General features: G+C 40.6%; 1 protein-coding gene across 2 annotated transcripts; it reads right to left on the bottom strand.

Annotated features, from left to right (window-relative positions):
• Positions 1–318: 318 nt before the first annotated feature.
• LOC122998240 (thrombospondin-1-like) lies at positions 319–9,481 on the bottom strand. Of its 2 annotated transcripts, none has more exons than XM_044375012.1 (22): positions 9,277–9,481; positions 9,092–9,178; positions 8,211–8,770; positions 7,950–8,028; positions 7,713–7,802; positions 7,495–7,604; positions 7,024–7,149; positions 6,517–6,613; positions 6,224–6,397; positions 5,962–6,138; positions 5,704–5,877; positions 5,332–5,612; positions 5,026–5,244; positions 4,813–4,920; positions 4,240–4,399; positions 4,012–4,130; positions 3,368–3,602; positions 3,000–3,227; positions 2,628–2,899; positions 2,427–2,524; positions 2,181–2,320; positions 319–2,074 (listed from the first exon to the last, which is right to left on the bottom strand). In XM_044375012.1, exons 2-22 carry the CDS (start codon positions 9,153–9,155, stop codon positions 2,067–2,069), a joined length of 3,519 nt encoding a protein of 1,172 aa, XP_044230947.1. In that variant the 5' UTR covers positions 9,156–9,178; positions 9,277–9,481; the 3' UTR covers positions 319–2,066. The 2 variants fall into 2 exon arrangements, with proteins under 2 accessions (XP_044230947.1, XP_044230948.1); XM_044375013.1 differs by having other exon boundaries at positions 9,092–9,175; positions 9,277–9,477.
• Between the last annotated feature and the right edge of the window lie 14,041 nt (positions 9,482–23,522).

Below are 23,522 nucleotides of genomic sequence, written 5' to 3'. Positions count from 1 at the left end.
TAAGGAGATGCCTGTGTAATGTGTAATCAGATCTGTATGGATGTGCTGTTTAAGTGGGTTATACTTCATGTTGAGTTTTCCTGCTGTTGACTCCCAAGGATACTCCCTTTCTCCAAGGCTTCACCAGACTCAACTAATGGATTCCAGTCGCTTGACACAGCATGACTCGGCTCCCTTTGCTTTTATAGGGAGAAGACCTCAATCAAAGTGGATGTGAAGTCCAAAAAAATATCACAGAAAAAGAAGCCTAGGTCTTGAACTATTCAGACTATTTAACTGTTTGTTTGACAAGTGCAAAAAGACACCAAAACACAGTAATACTTTTTTTCCTGAAGGGTTTATTGTTCACTTGACATTACAAAATAACAAGTAGGAGTATAAACAGCATGTTGGGTAGAAACTATGGTACAAATGTTTATAGAAAAGCTTCACTAATAATTAAAAAAGACACGTACAAAACCAAAATAACAAAGACATCCTCATGTCAGTGTGCAAATAAGTTTATACATACAGACAGAAACGCTTCCATATGAGGCTACGCTTCTAGATAAATTATTTAAATAGCATACAGTATATCTACACAAATGAAATAACCTCAACATAAAACAAACATAATAACTTATCAAAAATGCACAGGAAATACATATAGCACAACATAGTCAAGACAACATTTCTTTAATCCTTTACGTTCCTGTTCGGGCTTCTTTTGCTACAAAAATATCTTATATACAGCATATAAATGATAGTAAAGTCTTGCTAAAAAAAAAAAAAAAAAAAAGAAGCCAACCAATTTATACTCTTTTGCTAAGACAAGTGATTCTTGTGTATTGCTGGCCTCAATACAAAAAGAATTAATGAGGTAATATTTGTACATGAAGGGTTTCCTTTGATTTTCCCTTGTCAGAAATGTACACACATGCTCAGGCACACCAGTCATGCACACTGTGCAGAAGCAGAATATTTAGAGATACTGTAAGTGATGCCTATCTCTTCCTTTTTTACTGTTTTGGTCAAAAGTAATGTTATATCTTGTCAATAGAGGATCTGATTTCAGTTAATTGAAAGGGGTTGCTGATGACATGATGGCGAGATGCAGAGATGAACAAGAATTAAAGCCTCTATGATGAATGAGTACATAAGCATACAAACAGCCATACTTACAATGGTGACTCGTAACAGGAAACAGACTGGCCCTCGGTGTTTACGTCCCTTGACATGTTCGGTAAAGATTAGAGATATTAACATTACATTTCCTAATAATTATGGTTCAAAGCGGTGTACAGAATGCCTACTTTGGGGCCCTGTGCTGTCCTGAATTTTGTGCTCTCCTCGTTTCTTCTAGTGCTCTTTCCTGAGAAGACTAGTTATAATGTTTTGGGCCAGCCCTAAGTCTTGGGGAAATAAAAGACCTTGTATAATGAAGGCCTGCAAGATTGTGGGGTGACGGGGTAATTAAAAGAAATCAAAAGAAAATTTGACTTGGTTGTCTTCATAGCAATGCTTGTTGGGTGGCATACATGCACAAACATACAAACAACATTCACTCTCTTTGATAGTAACAGTCAGTCCATACTGCCCATGGTCCCTCAACAGTTCCTTCAAGGGGTAATTTTTTTCCCCAGCCAAAGAAAGTTCTCCTACCGCTTTCTTCATACTGAAACAAGTATCTTTTGAGTCCACAGCAGATATTAATGCTCAAAAAAAGTAAGAACATGAAACTCTCTTCCCTTTGGTCCCTCATCCTCAGAAGAATAACGCCAACCGACAACAGTTCAGGTGTGCAAAGCAATAAATGTAGCCCTCCTTCAACGCAGACCAGAGCAACAAAGTGAGAGGGCCAATTTCTTCTGAGCAGAGCTGCGCTTACAATTTGAGTTTGGTGCAGAATCATCATTGAACTTTCATTTAAGTCCAGAGGTCAGTTTACCTCACGTTAGCTCACTTGCTCATTATTCCTCCAATGTGCATTTCTCAAAGGAAAAGTTAAAAAGACATCGATCCAGGTCTCAAATTATATATTCATACTGACAGACTGATACATTCTTCTGGAAGGCACTGTGGTCCAATTATGTATCTGAAAGAAATAAAGGACAGAAAACATTAAGAATAAAATCTAAGGTGATGCTACAGTGCTTTTTAATATGTCAAACCATCACTTATATGCTCTTAAAATGTCTTACCTTTGCATGCGTATTTGAGGTCTGAGAAGTAAACCATCTCCTGAGAGAAGACATACAAGCCTAGTCGCCCACCAGCATACGTCTTGTCATAGATGTTTCCAGAATCGGCCATGATTCTCTTGCCTTCATACATAACCACTCTAAAAAAGAGAGGGTAATCACATGAGCTCATTGCGATGTAAAAATAAAATTGTGCAAATTTGTAATTAAATTAATTATATTATGCCTTTGAGGTTTTGAACTCACCTAATAAGTCCAGTCTTGGGTCTGTGGGTCAGGTGCCATCTGTAGGCGGTGAAATCTTTCCAGCCAATGTTCTTAGGGTCGTGCCACAGAGTACGCACCTGGAAACAAAGAATTACAAAATGTTAAATAAAGAAAAAAATCAGACATTGCGTTCACTTGTATCCTATCTGTCTAACTATGAGCCAATGAATGTGCACTCACCTGTCCTGGGGTATCTCCGGTGTGCCACAGGGCATTCCTCAGGTGCTCACCAGGCCCAGTGGTGGAGTTGACCACTTTGATGGACAGTCCAGAGTAGCCTTGAGCTCTTGTGGGTGTGTGGGACCAGTAGGTTTGCGTGATCTGTTTCCACATGACTGTGTAGAAGCGAGAGCTGGACTGGTAGCCAAACACGAAGCCAGCATAGTCATCATCTCTGTCCGTGTTGATGAAGAATGTTCCACTGAAATCCACTGCACTGAACTCGTCAAAACCTGAATTAAGACATGATTAAGAGGAGATGGTTCAGAATTTGTTGGCTACGACTTTGTTTCTGTGTAATTGTAGAAAGATGCCCATTGTTATCTTACGTACCAACAGCAATGCCAGGGTCACAGTTGACAGTCTGCACCAACTCCTTGCCCTGATGCCGGACCACCCAGTTGGGGTCAATCTGGGAGGTGCCCTTAGGGTCCAGAGGAACCATCTGGAATCTGCGGAAGTCTGTTTCACTGATGGCAAAGTTCTCTGGGCACACGTCATCAATGTCCAGAATATTGTCTTGGTCAAAGTCATCTTTGCACACATCACCACGACCATCACCTGAGAGGAAAATAAAGATATTTAAACATGGATATTAAAGAGAATGGGCTTCTCTTTACAAGACAAGGTTAATCCAGATTTTCTATACAAGGATGTCTGATGATTTGGACCATATTTGACCCACTGAGAGAGTGACTCACCATCAGAGTCCAATTGATCAGGGTTAAAGGCCAGTCGGCAGTTGTCTTTGTCATCAGGAATGCCATCATTGTCATCATCGTGGTCGCAGGCATCACCCTTGCCATCCTTGTCGTGGTCAGCCTGGTTGGAGTTAGGGATGTAAGGGCAGTTGTCCATATTGTTCTGGTGACCGTCCTCGTCAATGTCCTGGTTGTTGTCACACTTGTCTCCTATGAGATCTGAGTCAGAGTCAATCTGTAGGAGAAAAGAATTCCGTTATGATGAGATTTCCCAAAAAATGACACTCAGACTATAAGGCAATTGTCCTCTCATCAATTAGCCCTTCACTGTTTTTCACCAGCCTCAATATGAGAGGTGCAACTCTGGATGTGATTTAAATGTAGCCCCTTGTGTTCAGGTATGTGAACAATGTCCCTTCAGACAATTGTTCAGTGTGCTTGCACCTCAGCAAAATTACACATTCATATTTGTGGATGAATAGAGAAAAGAAGAGGGATTGTTGCACTCTTTTTTTCTCAAAGCTGTCACATTCCTTTCTTTCATTAAAGCAGGTACAATTTGTGGCTTTGATGCTACACACTTGACAGTTTGGGCTATGTTACTGGCTTGTAGAAGAAAGGTGAAAGGTGGGATTTGACGTTACCTGATCAGGGTTATGCTCCAGAGGGCAGTTGTCACAATGGTCTCCCACTCCATCTCTGTCAGTATCTCTCTGATCCACGTTGTACACATATGGGCAATTGTCGTTCTCGTTCAGAATGCCTGTTGAGTCAAAACAGACTTATCTTAGCCTCCAGGACTGTGCAAATGATTTTAAGGCTAAGGGAAGTCATGAAAGATAACACTGATGGAATTAAGAAAGATCACTTACCATCACCATCAATGTCAACAGCACAGGCATCACCCTCTCCATTGTTGTCAGTATCGGTTTGGTCAGTGTTAGCCTCGAACACACAGTTGTCACAGTGGTCGCCAACATCATCCCTGTCTGCATCATACTGAGCAGGGTTGTACACCATGGGGCAGTTGTCCTAAATTGATAAAGGAAAATAAAAAGAGCAATAAAATTACTAAAGTGGGTCAAAGGAAGGATATTTATAGGAACAAAACTTTCATTTTCATAGCTTGTTTTCCCTCTAACTTTTGCTGGAATGTGATATTCCACTGCGAGAGAGCTGGTAATTTTTACCTCAGCATTTTTCTTGCCAGACTTTCCACATCCACACTAAGAATTACGGGCAACAAGCCACCCCATCTTCATGCCAAAATTATATTACACTATTCCTATACCACTGGCTTTCCACTTTGACTCTGATGAAAGCACACAAACACTGAGACTTTACATTCCTATTGCCCAGAGGAAGGATGGCTACTGCTGATTGCTATGTCTGGTCTCTGAGGAAAGCAGGGTTTTGGCTAAAAAAAAAATTCTGTGATGACTCACCCTATCATCGGGGATCCCATCATTGTCATCATCATGGTCACATTCATCACCCAGGCCATCTTTGTCATGATCTTCTTGGCCAGAGTTGGGAAGGTTGGGGCAGTTATCCTATAAAGAAACAAAGTAGCGGTTAGGGAGGCAATCATCACAATAATATAGTGCAGAGGGATAATGATGGCCTTTTGTATTTCTGTCCATGTGGGGTCTGGCTACCTTCTTGCAGTGGTAGGTAGCATTCTCCACACACAGCAGGTTCTTGTTGGGCCATCCATCCAGGTCAGTGTCCTCTCCGCAAATATGGCCATTCCCAGCATACCCTGGCTTGCACTCGCATCGGAACATAGAGTCGGAGTAGATGCCCAAGTAGATGCAGTTTGCATTTTTATTGCAGTTGTGGCTACCATCCTGGCAAGGGTTACGGGGTGTGCAAACCTAAAGAGAAATGACAGAGAATTAAGAAAAAAACACAAACAGCTAGCCTACAAGCCACAAGCACAAGCAGTAAGTAATAATTCAAACCTGTTTTTTGGCAGTTGCCTGCTCCACTCCTTTTCCAAAGGGCTGAGGACCAGAGAAACGTGTAGGGCAGGGCAAGCAGTTGTAACCTGGCTCAGTGTTCTCACAGCGATGCTTTCCATTGTGTGTATGGCAAGCATCAGGGACCTCTTTACACTCATCAATGTCTTTGCAGGTGATGCCATTCCCGGTGTAGCCAAGTGGACACCTGCCACATCTGAAAGAGCCATCAGGGGAGCTGGTGCACTTTGCGCCAGGGAAGCATGGGTTGGAGAGACAACCATCTGTAGAGAGAAAGAATCAATACTTTAGAATGGTAATCTGTTGTGTATGTATGTCTTTTTCTTTAATAACTGTTAAATCTGAAATACTCACCAACAGGGCAGTCTTGTTTGTTGCACACTTGAGACATTTTGGCATCACCAACACAATCCTTTCCTCCATATTTGGGGACAGGATCAGAACAGAGACGTTTGCGGTTCTGGATTCCTCCACCACAGGTAACAGTGCAGGTGTCCCATGGTGACCAAGGTCCCCAACCTCCATTGACTAAAAAGTATAATAAAAACAACATTCAGTATGTTCCGCTGAATCCATACACCCTAACAACTTTGACACTGAAATTCAACTTACTAGGACAAGGAGACTTTTGGCAGACTTCAGTTTGACGTCCTTCTCCCTCGCAGTCCCTGCCACCCATCTGGGGTGTAGGGGAGTTGCAGAGGCGAATTCGGGTGATGACACCCTCACCGCAGGTCACAGAGCATGAAGACCAGGGAGACCAATGGCTCCAGCCACCGTCCTGTTTGACTGTGAGCAATACACATGATTAATTCATCATGCTCATCCATCAACAGAAAATATTTATTATCACAATGGCTGAGTTAAGACTTACAGCGTTTGTCGCATTCCTGGGGGTAGCAGTCACGGGTCTGGACAGAGGTGCCCTCACAGTTGCTGTTGATGCGGTCACAGGAGCGTCCACGCTGCTGGATGCCACGACCACAAGTCACTGAACAAGGAGTCCATTCAGACCAGGGGGACCAACCATCCTCTGCATAGTCACTTGCTGTAGGGGGAAGACATGAAGGATGAGATTTTTTATCTTGGGAGAAAGACATCAAGAAAGAAGTCTAGAAAATCCTATGAAAATGATGAAAGTTGCAGAAGATTTAAAAGGAAGCTTACGTGTTCCACAGCGAGGGCAGCACTCTCCGTCGGGCACGGTGGCGTTAGCACAGGGGATCAGTGGGCAGGAGATTTTACGACACACTGTAGCAGAGTTCTGAATAGAAGAACAGTTGAGTTAGTACAAGAATAATGAGCGACAGAAAGAAACCCAGAGGCTTTGCTGATACTGTTACAAGCCTAATTGCTGTATCTTTATCAGGGACATGACACTCCTGCTGTGTTGATAAAAAACATAAACCTCACTAGCATTCTCCAGCTAACACCCAACTTACACAATACATGGACACCCTTCACCAGATGCTGCTAGATGCTGCTCCATGCTGCTTTGTTGATAGTTTCAAGACGAGTTGATGGCTCAGCAAAGTGATAATAAAGAGTGGTGCTAACATAAACACTATTATCACTTTATTAACTGTGGGGATACAGGAAATAAAGCTATGTCTTTCCTCAACTGATCCCTGGCTTATTTAAAGGTTGCATTCCAGCAGGTATGATGACACTTACCTGGCAGGTGCACTCAGTGCAGCCATCGACGGTCCATTCATCTTTGTCCATGTGCACGATGCCATTGTGGAAGCAAATTCCACTATGGATGTTCATTTGATTTTTCAGCAGATTGCTGTCCTCAGACTGGAGGAAAGGGGAGAAAGAGAGAGAGAGAGAAGGGGGTTATTGAGGATGGAGGATGGAAAACTTTCACTTTGCCAAGGTTCCAGTACAGATGAATCACCGACCGACACCGTGATTAAGACATTTCTTGACTCTAGCGAAGCAGTGCAAATACAACCGACAGCCAAACATATTTGTGTATTCACATGGGTCTCATTAAGGACTTGGCCGGTGACTGCCATTACAGTGACAAGTGGTTACGCACTGGGAATGCATTAAATGGAAGCAGAAGGACAGACAGAGGGGAGAGTAAAAGGGATAGTGGATGATGACAAAGAGCAGACCCTGATGGCCTTTGGAGCTTACCACTTTGCGGAGCTCGTTTGACAGCTGTTTAACAACCACACCGAGTCCCTTGAGCTCCTTGAACATGCTTGCGATGTCCTCACAAGAGATGCCGCAGACAGAGTGCAGATCTGAATGTAGGAGAGAAGAGTCCAGTTAATGACCTCAACTCTTAAAGTTTACAACTGACTAGTGAAACAGAGACAGAGCCCTGTCTCTTTAGGAGGGAGAGGTCTTACCTTTGGCTTTGTGGCCAGTGTAATCAGTCCTAATGGCAGGGCTGGAGCCATTGACTGGGTTGTCCAGGGTCATGACATCAGTTAAGGCAGCTGCAGGGGGAAAAGAGGAGAGAAGACAAATGAATATCTGTTCACTGCCTTTGAAACGGGAGCAGAATGTGGTGGACTATTTGTATTTTATATCAGATCTACTCTGCTATAGGTAATTGATATATTAAATACAATTCTAAGACTTACCTCCACTGTGGCATCCCTTATTTCTCAGTATGGCATCCAGAGTGGTCCCAAAGACAAAGTGTACATTCTGAAGCACTCCCTGCAGGAAGATAAATTCCAGTTAGACACTTAAAAACTATTTAACATGCATTTACTTACATTATATATTTCATATAAGCAACAATATTAAAATGTGTGTTACATATTCTATTCTATAAAAGTATTGTTTATCAATCAATAGTATAGCAATAGTTATCTGAGCCATAACACTACAGATCTTACCATGAATCTGTCTTTCACTGCTCCCTTTCCAATCCTGAGTCTGGCGATGTCTGCCACCTCCTGGGACAGCACTTTATAGATTGGCACATCCATCTCTGATACATTGATCTCCTCACAGCCCACAAAGAGTTGCGCACGGTCATCCTGAACGAACAGCGTGATGTTCCTCCAGTGTCCAGTGGCCAAATTCGCATCCTCGATGGACACGACCTGCTGCTGGTTCATGGTGGAGTAGACCACGTCCAAAGTGTTCGCCTTGCCATTGGAAACGATCTCGAAAACGGGTCCGGATCTGTCATTCTTCTCGATGGTTAAAATGCTGCCCCTGGTTTTCTTGGCCTGCTTCAGGTTGACCAGGAGGAGGAAACCCCTCTCTGCCTGGATGGAGTCGATGAGGTCCCTGAAGGAGCTGTCGGGGACGGGGGGGATCAGGTCTGGGTTCAGGACCTTGTATGCAGGGCTGTAGGGATCTGCGCCTTTGACCAAACCCACTCCATTGTGCCTCTTGCTTACCCGAGCGAGGTCAAATAAGTCATAAATACTGTTGTCATCCCGACTCTCTGCGATCAAAGAAAAGAAAAAGAACCGTTCGGGTTTTTTTTCTTTCACAACAACAGTGTCCATACAAAGGCGCAAAAACAGAGAAAAACTCCGAAATAATAAAATACATCCATCAGAAAAATATGAGAATACAATTGTCTTTATTTTAATATCATGATAAAGACTTTGTGATATTCAATGAGTTCATTGTAACGTGAACGCCTCAGTCGCAAATTAAGTCCCTATGAAATTTGACTGTAGTCGCTATATTAAAGATGCAACGACTTTAAACGTTTTTACAGGTAAAAATACTTTTTTTCACAAACATTTTAAATTCTCACCTGCCAATCTTGCGCCTTCACAACTCCAAAGCATCAACAGCAGAAAGATGCCACACAGCATCATCTTGAACTCTCAAGTGAACGCTACTGCAACCAAAGAATAACAAATACACTGTTAGAGGACACATCAAGGCTAAATCTTGTCATCAATGAGCAATAGTCAATAATAGAAATAGTCAACAAACCTTTAAAATGAAAATTCCCTCTGAAAACAGATTTTAAAAAGGAGAACAAAAGTCCTTCCTTGTCCGATTATGTATCCCTTCTTTCTTCTTTTAGTCGGTGGAGAAGCTCAATAGTTTAGGAATATTGTTGCAAAGTCTCTGTGATCTCCTGGTCGGGTTTTATTCCGATGTTTGAACTTATTCCACTGACTTAAGCTGCTGATAGGAGCGCTATTTAAACAGTTTAAGGACATTCCTGAGGTGCCGTCTGGACCAATGGGATGGCTGCAGGACAGTAGGACGGACTTGTTTTCTTACCTCACAGCCAGTCAGAGTAACATCCGAGACGCACACACACAAGAGGAAAAATGCATTCCTGAGCTGAATTTCCATCACCGGACAAATATTTCATACACGCACCAGGGCCAAGTGGTCGTTTCCGGTCAAATAAAAGTTTAATTATTCGGCAAATAGTCTTAATTTTATTTAACTGTTACTTTCTGAGAAGTATATAGATTTATTTTAATATGATCCAGAGTAAGAAGGCCAATTAATTCGACAGACTGGTGATAGAAAATTTGTTCTGAATGGATCTCAAAGTCATATAAAACACTAAATTTATTCCATAAGCCGCACCCGTGTATTAATACCAGTTCATATTTATGACAGACTATTCACTGGTTTATGGTGTGCTGCTTATTTTGCTATGACTAGTCTGGCCGCCAGGTGACTCATTGAGTAATGAATGTCAGAGTGTCCTTTCATGATGGGAGGATAAATTGTTCTCTGTGCCTATAAAGTGTAAAAATACCCATAAAAGGATGTATTCATTTAAATGCAAGCATTTTTTCAAGCCGGAAAAGTGTTTACTGAGGGAAAATAGTTTATATAGATGATACAACACAATCTCAGGATCATAAAAGAATCTCATGAGAGATGATTCAAGTAGTGAGTGAGAAATCATGTTTTGTTTGATTCTAAAAATGCAACTTTTGTTGAAAATGTGGGAGAGTGATGTATTGCATGTCTCATCCATTAATCCCATCCTTGTTTATGTTCAGGCCTAAGCTAATACATGAACGGAAGTGTCTTCCAAGTGTCTTCCTGAAAAATGATTTGTTTTTGTTTAACTGGTCTGCAGGGTGGATTCACATTTTACCATTTTTCATTGTTCATTGTTTTACAAGTGGCCTTAGTAACCAGATCCTTTATATGAAGTAAAATCAACAATGTAATATAAGTATGAAAAGTAAAAGTTCTGCAGAAAAATAGCCCCTCTCACTGATTTTGAAGACTTTCAATGGATGGCTCATGTCATGACATCATCAAGCAGATGAAGGTTCAGGTTTATGGCTGAGAATTTAACCTTTGACCTCTTTCTCTCTCTCTTCTTTGCGAGACTTCCACGAAGTAAAGAAAGACAGAGACTTGTTTCAGTTCAACTCTGGCAAAAGAAGCATTTGGCTCATTGAAAATCAGTGTTTGCTACCTCTTTGAATCACTGCAGTATGCAGACATTTGGAAACAGAGGAAAGTTGAGGAAAGAGAGCGAGTGCTGCAGCAGAGATTTAGCTCCTCTGGAAAAACGGGAGCAGAGAGGCGCCTACATGCATTGATGACTTACACTCTAAAGTAGGGGGGGGGGGGGTGTCTAAAAATAGATTTGATATATGAACCTGTGATAGTAACGAAACATCTGGATACCTGTTCTTTAGCCAGTGTATTCATACCACTAGAATGCAGACTTTATGACCTCTGGTGTTTGTTTTTTTTTTACATGATTTACAACATGTAGTACTCACCTTGGTGAAACATAAGCTTCCAGTAAGTGATAAGGCAATAATGATGCTTCACTGGTAATTTCAATGGAAAATGGGTTCAAGCTTGCAAAATGGGATGGAGGTGGAATACGCGTCTGTGATCTCATGGGAAAGAGTTTTGGACATATCATAGGCAGGTGTGACTGGACATATCTTCCCTGTGGCATGACTGTGACCTCACAGCGTGGGATGTGTAACTGACAAGACTGTGTTGGAGGTGCCAAGTTCGAATGAATACCTGTTAAACTGAGCCAAAACTGCTGCGGAAACAGCCCAAAGATAGCGTTGTTTACTCCTGGTGTATTCTCTAGAACTTCTTCTTCTTTTCTCCAACTGGCAGAGATGACACATACACACATCAGTGGGTGGGATAGTTCATTAGTGTTTCATTGTAGTGATTCTGTGCTATTTTCTGCATGAGCTCTGGATAAAAACATCTGATACTAAAAGACAAAAACAATTACTTCATATTCTCTAGTACTTTACTTCAGAAGCTATGTGCCTGTACTAACAGTCATAATTTGGAACATTTTCATGCAAATACATGTCTGTTTTGCAACTTTACAACCCATACCCCCTGTTCAGCTGCAGAGATGCATTTTATGGTTATTGAAGACCCGTGAAAACCACTTGAAATAAGCCACTCTAGTTTGTTTATCATAGGTTTCAAATAAATAGGCACCTGCAAAAGAAAATAGAGACTTATATACTATACATGTAACTTTTATGGACTGTGCTTAAAAGGATAGTTTGATACTTTGGGAAATACACTTATTTGCTTTCTTACTGAAAGTTAGGTGAGAAGATTGATACATTTGTGATATCTGTATGTTAAATCCAGAAGTCCAGAGGTGAGAAAATCTACCTATTACACACTTTGGCATGTACTGGGTTGTTCTATAATGTGCATGGACAGAATTTAGACCAAAAAGCAGGGTCATGAGGCAGGGCTGATAAAATAAAAAGAGATTTTTTAGTTTTAGCCCTCCTGAAGTAATCAGAGGGACTAAAACTGGCAAACAAGTCCAAATGACGCAGACACTTGGGATATCAAGGAAGGATAGAAGCTATGGCAACACAAACAAACTTACAAATAATACTTTTTATAAGCTGTGTGTTTGTGAGAACGAACGACTAATGGCAGGAAACTGAGCAGGAAGGTGATAAGATCTGATAACATTAAAAAGTATTACTGTACTTTATTTTACATGGCTATTTCACATTTCCTTGAGTCTGGTTTAAACGCCAACACAAAAGACAATAATCATAGTGCATTAATAACTTGAAAAACAAACAACCACTGAAATAATGAGGGCTTCTACTGTAGTTATGAGAGAGGTCAAAGGTCACAGTTGATATGAACGCTTACTTGTTGTCTTGTCTTGTTGTATGTGTGCAAGATAGAGAACACCTAGGTAAAATAAGACTGAAAGCCTTCAGCATTAGTGTTAAAGATGTAATAATTTCTTATATAATTATCAAGCATATTAAACCATCTTATAGTTATTACCCTGTAATGTAAAAAAAATGTAAAGTTGAGGGATTTTCACTCATGATTTTACAGTTTCAGTAAGTCTAAATGTGCCAGAATTATAAATCTGAGCTTTTCTGTGGTCTATTAAAAGCCTGACTTTTTCGTTTATTCACACGGAGCAAATCAAGCCGATGTGGGTTTTTTCCATCCTTAAAACCGCATCAGTTAAGGGTTCATGACTACATGGAAACAGCAAGCTTAACTGGAGCGACATCTGAGGATGTACTGTTTTATAGGATTGATATTAGGCAACGTATGATGCTGCAGACCTGTGTTATCACTGTAGGAAGTTAAGACCTTCACCACAAATTTACTATGACATGCTATGACTAAGTTGCGAAACATTTTCAGTCCGTGCCACATTTAACCTGGATGGGTTCCAGTGTCCCCTGCAGCTATAGGTTTTACCAGCAGAAGCATTAAAGCTGGGGTAGGCCATTTTCTGGAATTCAAAAAAAAAAAAAACACTTCATACGTGCACGTAACACAACAGTATAACAGTGTGCTACTGCACTTACTCACAGACACAACAGAAAGTTTGTAGGCCAGACGAACAGCGGGATACTGACAGATAGGAAGTGATAGGACTGCATGGATTGCAGGAAAGAAAAAAAAAAGACGGGAATATCAACAGAAAGCTGAATGAAAGCAGCATGTGATCACTGGATTGTTGCCTGTAGCGCGCGGGAAACTGAACAGCGCATAATCTTATCAACAACACTGGAGCGAGAGATTTTGGAAGTGAACTTGGCTCCCAGAAGTGAAAAACACTCATAGATTTTCATGCGTCACTGCAGCTTCAGGTCAGACACTGACCCGTCTATGCACCCTGCTGCTGCTAATCACTGTGGGACTCAGTTTGGAGCTGCGGCTCTCTGACGGACTGGTGACGGAGGAGGTTTTGGAGCCAGACAGTGAAAGATGGGCAGAGTGCACGCAGACAGGCAAGTAGATAGGTAGACAGGCAGGTAGGCCATCCAATCATTTCATGCAGGCCGAATGAAATGATTGGATGGGCTTATTATAGGCTTGCAACAGCCACAGATACTTATTAAGCATTTCATTTATTGATAAATTGCCTACCCTAGCTTTAAGACGTTTGCTTCCAAATAAAGGTGTGTATGAAAGACTTGCATGTATTAACAATTTTTTTTTTTTTTTTTTTTTGGCAAGCAGGCCCTGTTGTACACATTCTTCATCCTGTCTGTTACAAAACTGCCCGGGAGGATCAAACTTGTGTAAGTCATGATTTAGGGGGAAAAAAGTAGCGGCGGCTCTACAATGAATGTGGAAAGAGTGAGTAAGAGGCCTTTGTGGCTACTAGTTAAACACAGAACATGAGTCACTGATAGAAAGTGTGGACATCAGCAAGATAGTCATTTTTTTGTTTTGTGAACAATTGTTGACTCATGTTAAAGCACTAATAATTATCCAACATGTCTGATTGGGGTAACACTGAACATGGGAGCAAAATGCTTCAATAACTGTAACTAACTATCTTATCTGACAGAGTGGCTGAATGCATCCAAGGAAATCTGGGAAACAAAAGTTAGCATTTAAGAGAAGTGAAGGCATTGTGTTGCCAAACTAAACAATTTTTTTTTATTCTTTCAGCTGTTTTGTCTCTGGCACATGCCTGAACACTAAAATGACTTGGACCCATTGTAAATCCTTGATCGTAATCCATGCTTGGCCTCAGACGGATAAAAGAGGGAAATATGGATATTACCGGTGGCTTTGGAGCTGGCATAGCTTGGCGAAAATTATGTTCTGTGAAACAACATTATAAGAACCTGCTCTGTCTGTGGTAAAATACAATTTTTAAAAATATTCTGTATGTTTTTTTTTTGTGTTTTCCAATAATTTCCCACCATGTCTTATGCACTGTGAATCTGCCGTGTCTGATATATAGACGTTTGGCTGCATGTGAAAAAAAAAATTTAACTTTATTTTCAGGGAATCTGTTATTCTACACACTGTCACAGTGAAGAAACAGAGAGGGATTAAATATTATTATGGTGGCATTTAGCTAGCTCATCTTTGGATGTATGCATGGAAGAAAATGATTAATTGGTTGCAGTGAGTCTGCTCAATTCCAGCAAGTGATGTCAGAGTCTGATTATGTTGGACGGACGCAGCACTCTGAAAGCTTGTCTTCTCTTAGTGTTTACGGACAGGCACCAAGTCATCCGTGCTACTCCTCGCATGCCAGTTGTACAAGCACGGAGTCCTTCAGGTTTGGTGAGTGATGGCGGTGAATTCACACTGCCATGTTGTGACATTTCTCCTGCTAAATGCGCACCTTTGACTAATGAGCTGACAGACCAAACGCCACTCAATGGTAAGAAGAAAACTGTACACAGGAATGTTAAAGGTCCTTTGAAAGAGGCACGAGAGAGAGTTTGGTTTGTAAAAGCACTGAAACTTGAACACACAGGAGTTCCTGATGACCACACAAGTGGATAATGACTTTTTGGAAAATGTATCTAATTGGTCGACAAATCCTCTTACAACTTGAATTCCAAGGCAGAGTCACTTTAAGCCCACTAAGACAACACTAAGCTAGAATTTTGTGTGATTCTAGACATGAGACAAGAGCAATTTTTCACCATATGATGGTATTGTGAAAGTGTTAAAAAACAGTTGCCTATTTGCATATCCAGTAGACACAGAGCAACATTAGCATTCATTTGTTGGAGTTGGAGTTGTCTTTCTGACAAATGTAAGTCAAATATTTACTTTCCTTTCAGCTATGGTTTGGTCTGAGCAAACAAGACATCAAAAGTTCATAAATTAACTAGTTGTATCTTGGGGTTTTGTGTGTTTCCCCCTGCTTCCAGTTTTTATGCTAAGTCAAGCTACCCCTCTCCTGCAGCTTCATCTTTAATGGATGGTGATATAACAAGACTAAGTGGTATGTTGTTATTACAAGAAATGTTTCCCGTGGGAATAGAATAATTTAGTATCTAATAACAAGAAAAATATGTCATTATAAGAACTATCTTGTTGTAATTGCTTGTTTCAGTTTTTATCTCTCGAAGAAATTTAAGTGAAAAGTCTTGCCTCTTATTTCATCATCTCTTGATCTAACTTGTCATTTACCGTCAAACATGAGCTACCCTGATGCAAAAATGGAAATTTTCAGTTGCAAGTTATCGTGTTTCCTTTTTGGGCTTGGTACAGTATGAGCAGTTTGGCCGCTGAAATTCTTTCAGTTGGAATCATCGGTTCTTTTCAAATCCATCTCCATTGCAAAATAGTAAATTTCACTGAAAATTACTTTCTCTTGTATTTCTGTTTTTTTTTTTTGTTTTTTTTAGGAAGACCAGCAGGGGAATGTGGACACAGTTTGAGTTCTTGTGAACTTACCAGAATTTGAACATTCCTACAAGATGAAAATAGGTCTGCTGTCACAGTGGTGATGTTAGTGAGGAAAGAAATCTCCTCAAGCACCATTGGAGCCTGTCTCTCCCAAAGTTTCTCAAAAGGAAGTAGTAGCTTTCTAAGGAAAATACCTCACTGATGGTGTTGTGCACTGGGCTTCACAGAACAAACCAAAAGTTAACAGCACTATTTCATCCTCCTGTACTCACACTTCGAGTTCACTTTGCTATGCAACCCTGCTTTTCTTGGCATTCTCCTTTTAAAATTCCACACCGATTTTAGGAAGTGAGCTCTCACCATATAGACCCTGAAGGATATTAAACTCGTAGAGAAACAACTTTCAGTGATGGCAGCCAGGTACAGTGAGACCAAACCTCCGAATGTCACCATCTCCCCAGACAGTGAGCAGCCTATTACAACACAGCGCTCCACAGTCAGCCACTTTGCACCTTTCACACGACATCATAGATCAATGATGATGCAAAGAGTCTAATTCTGTTAGAAATAACTTTTTGGATTTGGATAAAAGGCCGCAGGGAGCTCTGCTGCTCAGTGCTGCTGTGGTGTAACTTTACACTTATGGTGCTTTTTATTTGGCTCTTTATTGGAACACCAAGCTTAGCTGAACAACAACAACAAAAACCATGCAAAGAAACCCCACTGATACAATGGGTCAGTCATTGCATACTCATGTTGTGCAGCTTTGCTCAAACACACAAATTCTGGTGGGGATTCTAAAGTTTTTGAAAGATATTAAACCAGACTGAATATAAGGGAAACACATTTAGAATATTTCCATTTGATGGAATGGTGCAGCCATAAATTGATAATTAGTTTAGACTTTTTCACTTGTTCATAAGCTTAGCTTCAGATAGTGTCGAATAAGACAATTTTCAACAACTTCAACCTGAATTTAAACCACTCAGGGGCTGCCAACAAACTGTACATACAAAAATGACATATTATCACTTTATTACGTGAACGTATTAGTGAACAGTTATCTATTTACACATCCAGCAGACACTGAACAACATAAGCATTAATTTCTGGCCATCTGGCTATATTCACTCTCCTTTTAGCTCTGGTCTGATCTCCATCGACTCCTGCGGGATATATCTTTTTCTTTGCAGCTCATACAGATCATATGTTCTATGTTTTGGCACTAAATTGTCATCTGGAAAAGAAATTTTCTAGTAACAAATGCAACCTACATGCTCCATTGGTCAAGAAAAAGTACATAAAGTCATACATCTATTCATACATTCATAGGTCATATACAAATTTGTGGAAAAGCTGTACATAAGTATGTTACACTCCTGGGCATCAGTGGCAAGGAATCACTTCCCAGGTGTTAAGATCTACTCACATGTGCTTTGAGACATAAGCGTGTGAAAATCAAGTTGAGAACATGCTTGGAAAACATCATCGCTCATGTATAGGATGAACAAACATTCTTTGCTATGTAGGTGAGAGGATCAGAGAGGATCCCCACTGTGGCAGGTTTGAGTATGAACCTTCTGCACTTCCTCCTGCACAAGTGCATTGGGGGTCTTCTGGAGGTAAATGTTTCATTCAAATTCCTTTTTACGATCAACGGTACATGACTGACCTACTTTGACGATAATAGAAAAAAAATATCTTTACTAAAATTGAGCAGCATATATTTTCATTTTGAGCTAAATAAATAAAACTCTTAAAGTGTGGTGCTGTCATTCCCCACCAATGTCTGAGGTGTTCTGCATGAGTCACACCGATAAACATTTTTTTGTGTATACAAGGTGCAGATTAAAATCTTTTTTATGATGCGAAACCCTAGGTTTTCAGGCAAAATAGACCCTATCTTTGGAATTCTTTACATTCTTGCAGATGTTTTTGCTGAGTAGAACCAGGTGGGACTTTAATATTTTCCAGTAGCCTTCTTGCACAGGTTTGCCTCAAGCTATAGGTTATATACCTCTGCATGAGTTGTGCTGGAATTCCCTGCTCGTGCTGCACATGACCAAGTTTTTCTCTCACTGCACGGCCTGAGTAGAGATGTGTAAAACTCTAAAACCCTAAAAATGTATTTGCCATAGGAAAAATACATCAGTCCTTGTTTATCTACACTCCCTGTCCAGACATTTGCATGTGAGATTGATTGCATGCACTCTTGCAATTCTGTGGCATTTACTTAGAGGTTTTTTCCTATTTGGCATCACTTTTAAGGTCTGTAAATGTAGCATGCAGTATTTACCGCTTATTCAAAACAGTTGGCTGTGTATCCTAAGTGTCCAGTGTGTTCTGGGGAGTGTGCCATCTAGATCCATTCCAATGCCCCTCTCCTGGAAACTAATCAACAGAGACTGTCAAGGTTTTAGTGAAGAAGCTAATTAATGACAGTAGTTTCTTTTATCATCTTCTTTGTGCTTCCTAAAGACGAGAGTCCTTTTTATTTACGGCCACTTCTACTGCTTCTTCTGGCAAGACGTCTGCCAAGTCTCACGGGCAAAGAGTCAAAGATGCCAACTTTAACTCAAAAAGATTTCTTCTGCTGTAACGTCATGGATGCATACAACATATACAAATTGATTATTCTCAGGCAGCACCTCTGTTAGATGTGTGTGTAACATGATTTATTGATTCAGAAAACTTATCTTCTTACCTTCTCACATCTATTCCATCCAGCTCTAATTCTTTCCATCAATCACCTACTTGGACAATCTTTCAATTGTTGCTGTATTTTGAATAAACTTGGCAAAACCAGCAAAGTCTTCAGGACTCACTGAAGCCTATGTCGGCGTCTGGGAATGCTGCCTAAGAATGTACCCAAACACAGATACTGTCTTGGCTTTTTTTGAAACTCCAATTGAATCTGTTACCACTGGGCCTGTGAGAGGCTCTAACAGCTTGGAGAGTGCTTAAAGGAAGTGCTGACTACCGTTTGCAGTCCTTACATCTTGAAAATCCATCACAGCATTTCCTTCAGTGTTCTTCCTACAGCTGCAGCTGCAGGGGGTTGTTGGGAGAATGTTCACATGTAAGTGAAGCTGAAGGTTCTCATCCACAGGCATGAAGTATACATTAAGATGAGTTATTACATCTCGCTATAAGGTATCATTTTAGTCATTTTAGTTTGGTACTTTAAGCCTAGTGTGGTTTAACTTCTTTTACTGCAATATTCTTTTACTTTTCTCTCTCTTTTACTGAGAGAGAAAATCTTTGCAGGCAATTTAACATGACTCAAACACCTCACCAACTGCTGGGCCAAATGGATTTGGTAAATGCTGTAAATGACGGCCCTAATAGATCTCACATTGTTACAATCAACATTGCAGCGTTGTTATAAAAGCCCAAGTCAATATGTGTGTGATTTACTTTAATGCCAGGTTCAGCTGTTGAACAGCTCACATACAATAACTCATCAAAACGTGAGTCCTGTTCAGCAGCAGCCAGTACGAGCTTAGCCTCGTGTTGTCTTGGTTGCTCAGGAGGGCACTAAAACAGACCATGTCTGATTATTTTTCTTGTGGTTCAAGATCAGCGAACCACCACACAGTGTTTAAAATATGGCAGTGTAATAAATACAGAGCTGAGCATGACTACTGGGTAAGCAGTCATGTTCAGATGGCTAATGTGGTGTAGCACATTGTACATCTTCATGTTTTTAGCCAATGTTCATTTTACGCAATGTTTAAGACGTATGGAGAATTTAAAGTTATATTTCTTCGAGGCAGTTTAAGAGATTTCCATCAGTGCCACAGTGGTTGACACTGCCAAAAATAAGTTTTATTTGAAATCCTGAATCCGTTTAGCGAAGCAGTTTTTTTCTGGGATTCCCGGCACCAACAACAGGTGCAACCTGTGACCGTGACATTGTATTCCTTTTCCTGGTGAGACATCTCACTGGATCGCTGTTTTCTTGCTGATCTTAGCTAGTCACCAAATAAGTACATTGGAAGTATGAATTGTCAGTTCCGGTTGTCATACGTCAAACCAGTGGATGACTCAATAACTTGTGTACTAGCTGCAATCTGAATGACATACATGTTGTCAAAACAGATTCCAAAATCCAACAAAGTTCACGGAGGGATTGTGCATCACTTCCAGTCATTCGTAATGTGGGACAAGCCAGCGCAGATGTTCACTGGAAGGCTTGCAGCTATCATTTATGTACATCATGTTCCAAATATCACAGTTAACTATGTATCTTTAAAAAAAAAGATTGATTTTCATTTTTTCTTTTTTTTTGGCAGCAAAACCGTTTCATATCTCTTACAGAAAACAGTGAGTGAATCATTTTCAACAGTCAGGACCACACACTTACAGGCTGATTGGGATACATGACGCTGTATTTAATATTTTCAGAACTTTCCTTCTAATCGTAATAAAAAGCATTTCATGTTTAAGGGGACTAGTAAATGAATATTTGCATCAAGAATCATTTCATTTGTGTTCAGATTCAGGGGTGATTAATCTCAGTCCATGTGGTTACTACATGTGGCAAACTTCCTCAGTAATTACTCAGTAAATACCTTACAAAAATGTTTTCCAGCTTTTGGATGATAAGTGTCGTGAAACAAACATGACACCCAAGTGTGCTATAAAAATAGAACAGAACAGAAGAACGTGGTGAACACCCTGAGTTACTAGAACAAACAAGAATTTGGGGAATTTTCCACACGTTTAGGGGGGCTTCTTCCTTCACTGACTGGCCAAAAAAATGGCGATTTCCCAGAAAAAGGGGTTAAATATAGGGTCATCGCTCTTTAAGAGTGCCGGGAACCCCTTTCCCTCCCCCCTCCACCTTCTTGTGTGGATCTTTCCATGCCCCACAAAAATGGAGGTTCCCTCCACTGGTGAGGTTGTAACTCTTGCTGTCATGTCTGAGCATTTACGGTGAGGCTGAAAAATGCACAAGCTATGTCTCTGGAGACTGTATGGAGAATCCACATTTGTGTTTGGCTGTTTTGAAGTGAGGTGAGGGTGGGTGTCAGCCTGCCCATGGACAAAATGCTTTCCCCAATGAAAAAAGGAGAAAGGGGCACATTCACTATAGTGTTGTCTCTGCAGCTGCATAAGATTACTGCAGATAGTACAAAAAAGTAGAGCTGATAGAAACTTTCTACTTCTATACAGTATGTAACATTTAGAAACATTTTTTGACTGCAAAAGTAAATGTAACTTGAAAACACACACTGTTTTTATACTTCATGACAATTTATCGGAGAAGATCTCAAACTTGGAGCACAGCAGTTCCTACAGGCAATCAAACTGTCTCTGATGAACAGCCACACACAAATGTTAGAAATCATATTTATCTGTGTGATTTGTTCTGCACGTGGGGAGCAGTATGACCACTCACCAGACAGCTGCATGCAACATTTTCCAATTGGGAGCTTTTGGCTCCTTGTAGGCCTATAATATAAACACAAATCCACTTTAAAGTCAATGAACAGATTCGAGTTGCATGTGCATTTATTCCAGTAGATCGTAATGCAGGTTGACATTGAATGTAGCTGTGGAGCAGTACATGGATCAGAGTAATCCCTGTCTTTTTTTTTTTTCTTGAAATGTAACAGATAGAGCTACTAAACAAAAACACATGCTGGGACACATTCCTGCATTTGCCCCCTGGCTTCCTGCTGGTTTTAAAGGTCCTCATGATTATTTCGGCTTATTAAACTACAGTATGCATTAGTTACAGTATATTTTTGGTTTATGATCCATGTCAGATCACTATTGGGGAATATGATGTTTCCAGGAGGTTCTCCCTACCAGTGAGTTTTATTCTAAAGTGCAACTGCATGGACTAAGTCCATTTCCAACAGTCTCAAGCGAGATTTCTTTAGCAGATGATTCCAGTCAGAAGAGAAAGCAAAACTCCACCAAGAGTTCTAATAAACAGCAAGGGATGACTCATGTTCCAAATCAGCAGAAAGTTCAAAGCCTCTTTCATCAATCTCCTCTAAACACTGATGAAGACAAACTGGTGAATCAGTCAGAGGTTGTGCCGTGCTGCACTTCTGCACTGAAGCCCTTTTGTTCATGTGACAACTTTACTCAACACTAATTGGAAAAGAAGTGCGCCAGGAAATATCTCAACCCCCATGTCATTTATTAAGAATATTTCCTCTGAAATGTCAGTTTAATTTTGATATTCACATCAAGCAGCTTTGAGGCTTTCCACACTGTGCACCAGAACCAGCATCACATCTCCTGGATATGCCAGAGACATGCTGTACCAAGCTCAGGGAAACAGTGAAGCTGACAATCCTATCAAGCAATAGTAACAATGTTGTGTTTACAGACAGCAGGGCCTGAGAGTATTGGCCCTGAGAGGGTGTTTTGTCATCTGCTGAAAGAAGACATGGCAAAAGCCAACTGAGGCCGCTGATAGATGAGACTTTCAATATGAGTCGACACAGAGCGACAGCTTCACCCCTGGAGCCAGTTTCATACTTACCAACTTATTCATGTCCAGCTCCCACTACCACTTCCCCACATCCCGCATTGCGTGTGATACTACATTGGAGGTCCTGCACAGTGGGCATGTGCCCTTGGCTATGTGCTGTGTCAGAGAAACTGGAGAAACAGAAGCTAAGTGTTTTGGTTCCCTCAGGTTGCAGATGCCAAAGTCTCGTGACTGACACTTTCCGGTGGTGCTCCCATTGGGAGGCATAATACAGCGGTGCGTTGCCTGCTGGGCTTCAGCAATGAGCAGGAGCATCTAGTGGAGCCCCTTGCAGGGATATATGTTTTCCAGATCCCATCAGCAGGCAGAAACGCAGCCAAGAAAAGCTGCTGGTAGGGCTCAGATGCTCTGCAGAAAAATGGAAAGGCCCAATATTATACACTTTTCATGAATTTCCAATTCTACTGTATCGAGGGATAAGAATAACATGATTCATATTGGGTTTTTTTAAAGATTGTAATTTAAGTTCAATATATTGAGCTGAATTAATAATTATCTCAGACAAATAGCTGTTACAATACAGGATTGAAATGATGCAAACATACTAAATGGAAACAAGCCAGAGGGTGCATTGCAAATGCTGCAAATGATAATGGTAACAGATGTGCGCTCCATTATTGATTTCTGAAGAAAAATGTTCCTAGTTAAAGCAGACTCATGAGGCTTCTGTATTTGCCTCTGAATCTTGACACACAAGCCCACTGACTAAGTTATAGAGACCTCAAGATATCAATGTATCATGAAGAATTAGTCCATAGAGCCTATTTACAATAATCCTAACAATAACAACAAAGCCCAATTAGTTTCCATAAATCACTATAATCACAGTACAATGTTTCATGATATTTCAGTAAGTTTTGCTGTCTTGGCTAATGAATCCCAGAAACACTGAACATTTGAGTGTCATTGGGGATTGTAAAACTGATGAATAAATGAGTTACCAAACAGATACTCTGTTGAGTGAGCCCTAAATCAGTGTGAACTTTGAAATATCCATCAAGGAAATTTAGGACCACACTTTTGACAAGACCATGTGGTTACTTTCCAGCTAATTAAGCTCATTAGCTGGCAGGTTTGT

Source organism: Thunnus albacares, chromosome 15 (assembly GCF_914725855.1).
Source record: "Thunnus albacares chromosome 15, fThuAlb1.1, whole genome shotgun sequence".
Lineage (NCBI taxonomy): Eukaryota > Metazoa > Chordata > Actinopteri > Scombriformes > Scombridae > Thunnus > Thunnus albacares.
The sequence above is the reverse complement of the archived record's forward strand: the minus strand, read 5'-3'. Positions and strand labels throughout refer to the sequence as shown.

Coding starts and splice junctions, on each gene's coding strand:
- LOC122998240 (XM_044375012.1), bottom strand. CDS start 9,155: ATGATGCTGTGTGGCATCTTTCTGCTGTTGATGCTTTGGAGTTGTGAA. Junction 8,771..9,091: donor TGAAGGCGCAAGATTGGCAG/GTGAGAATTTAA, acceptor CTTTGATCGCAG/AGAGTCGGGATGACAACAGT. Junction 2,321..2,426: donor CCCAAGACTGGACTTATTAG/GTGAGTTCAAAA, acceptor TCTCTTTTTTAG/AGTGGTTATGTATGAAGGCA.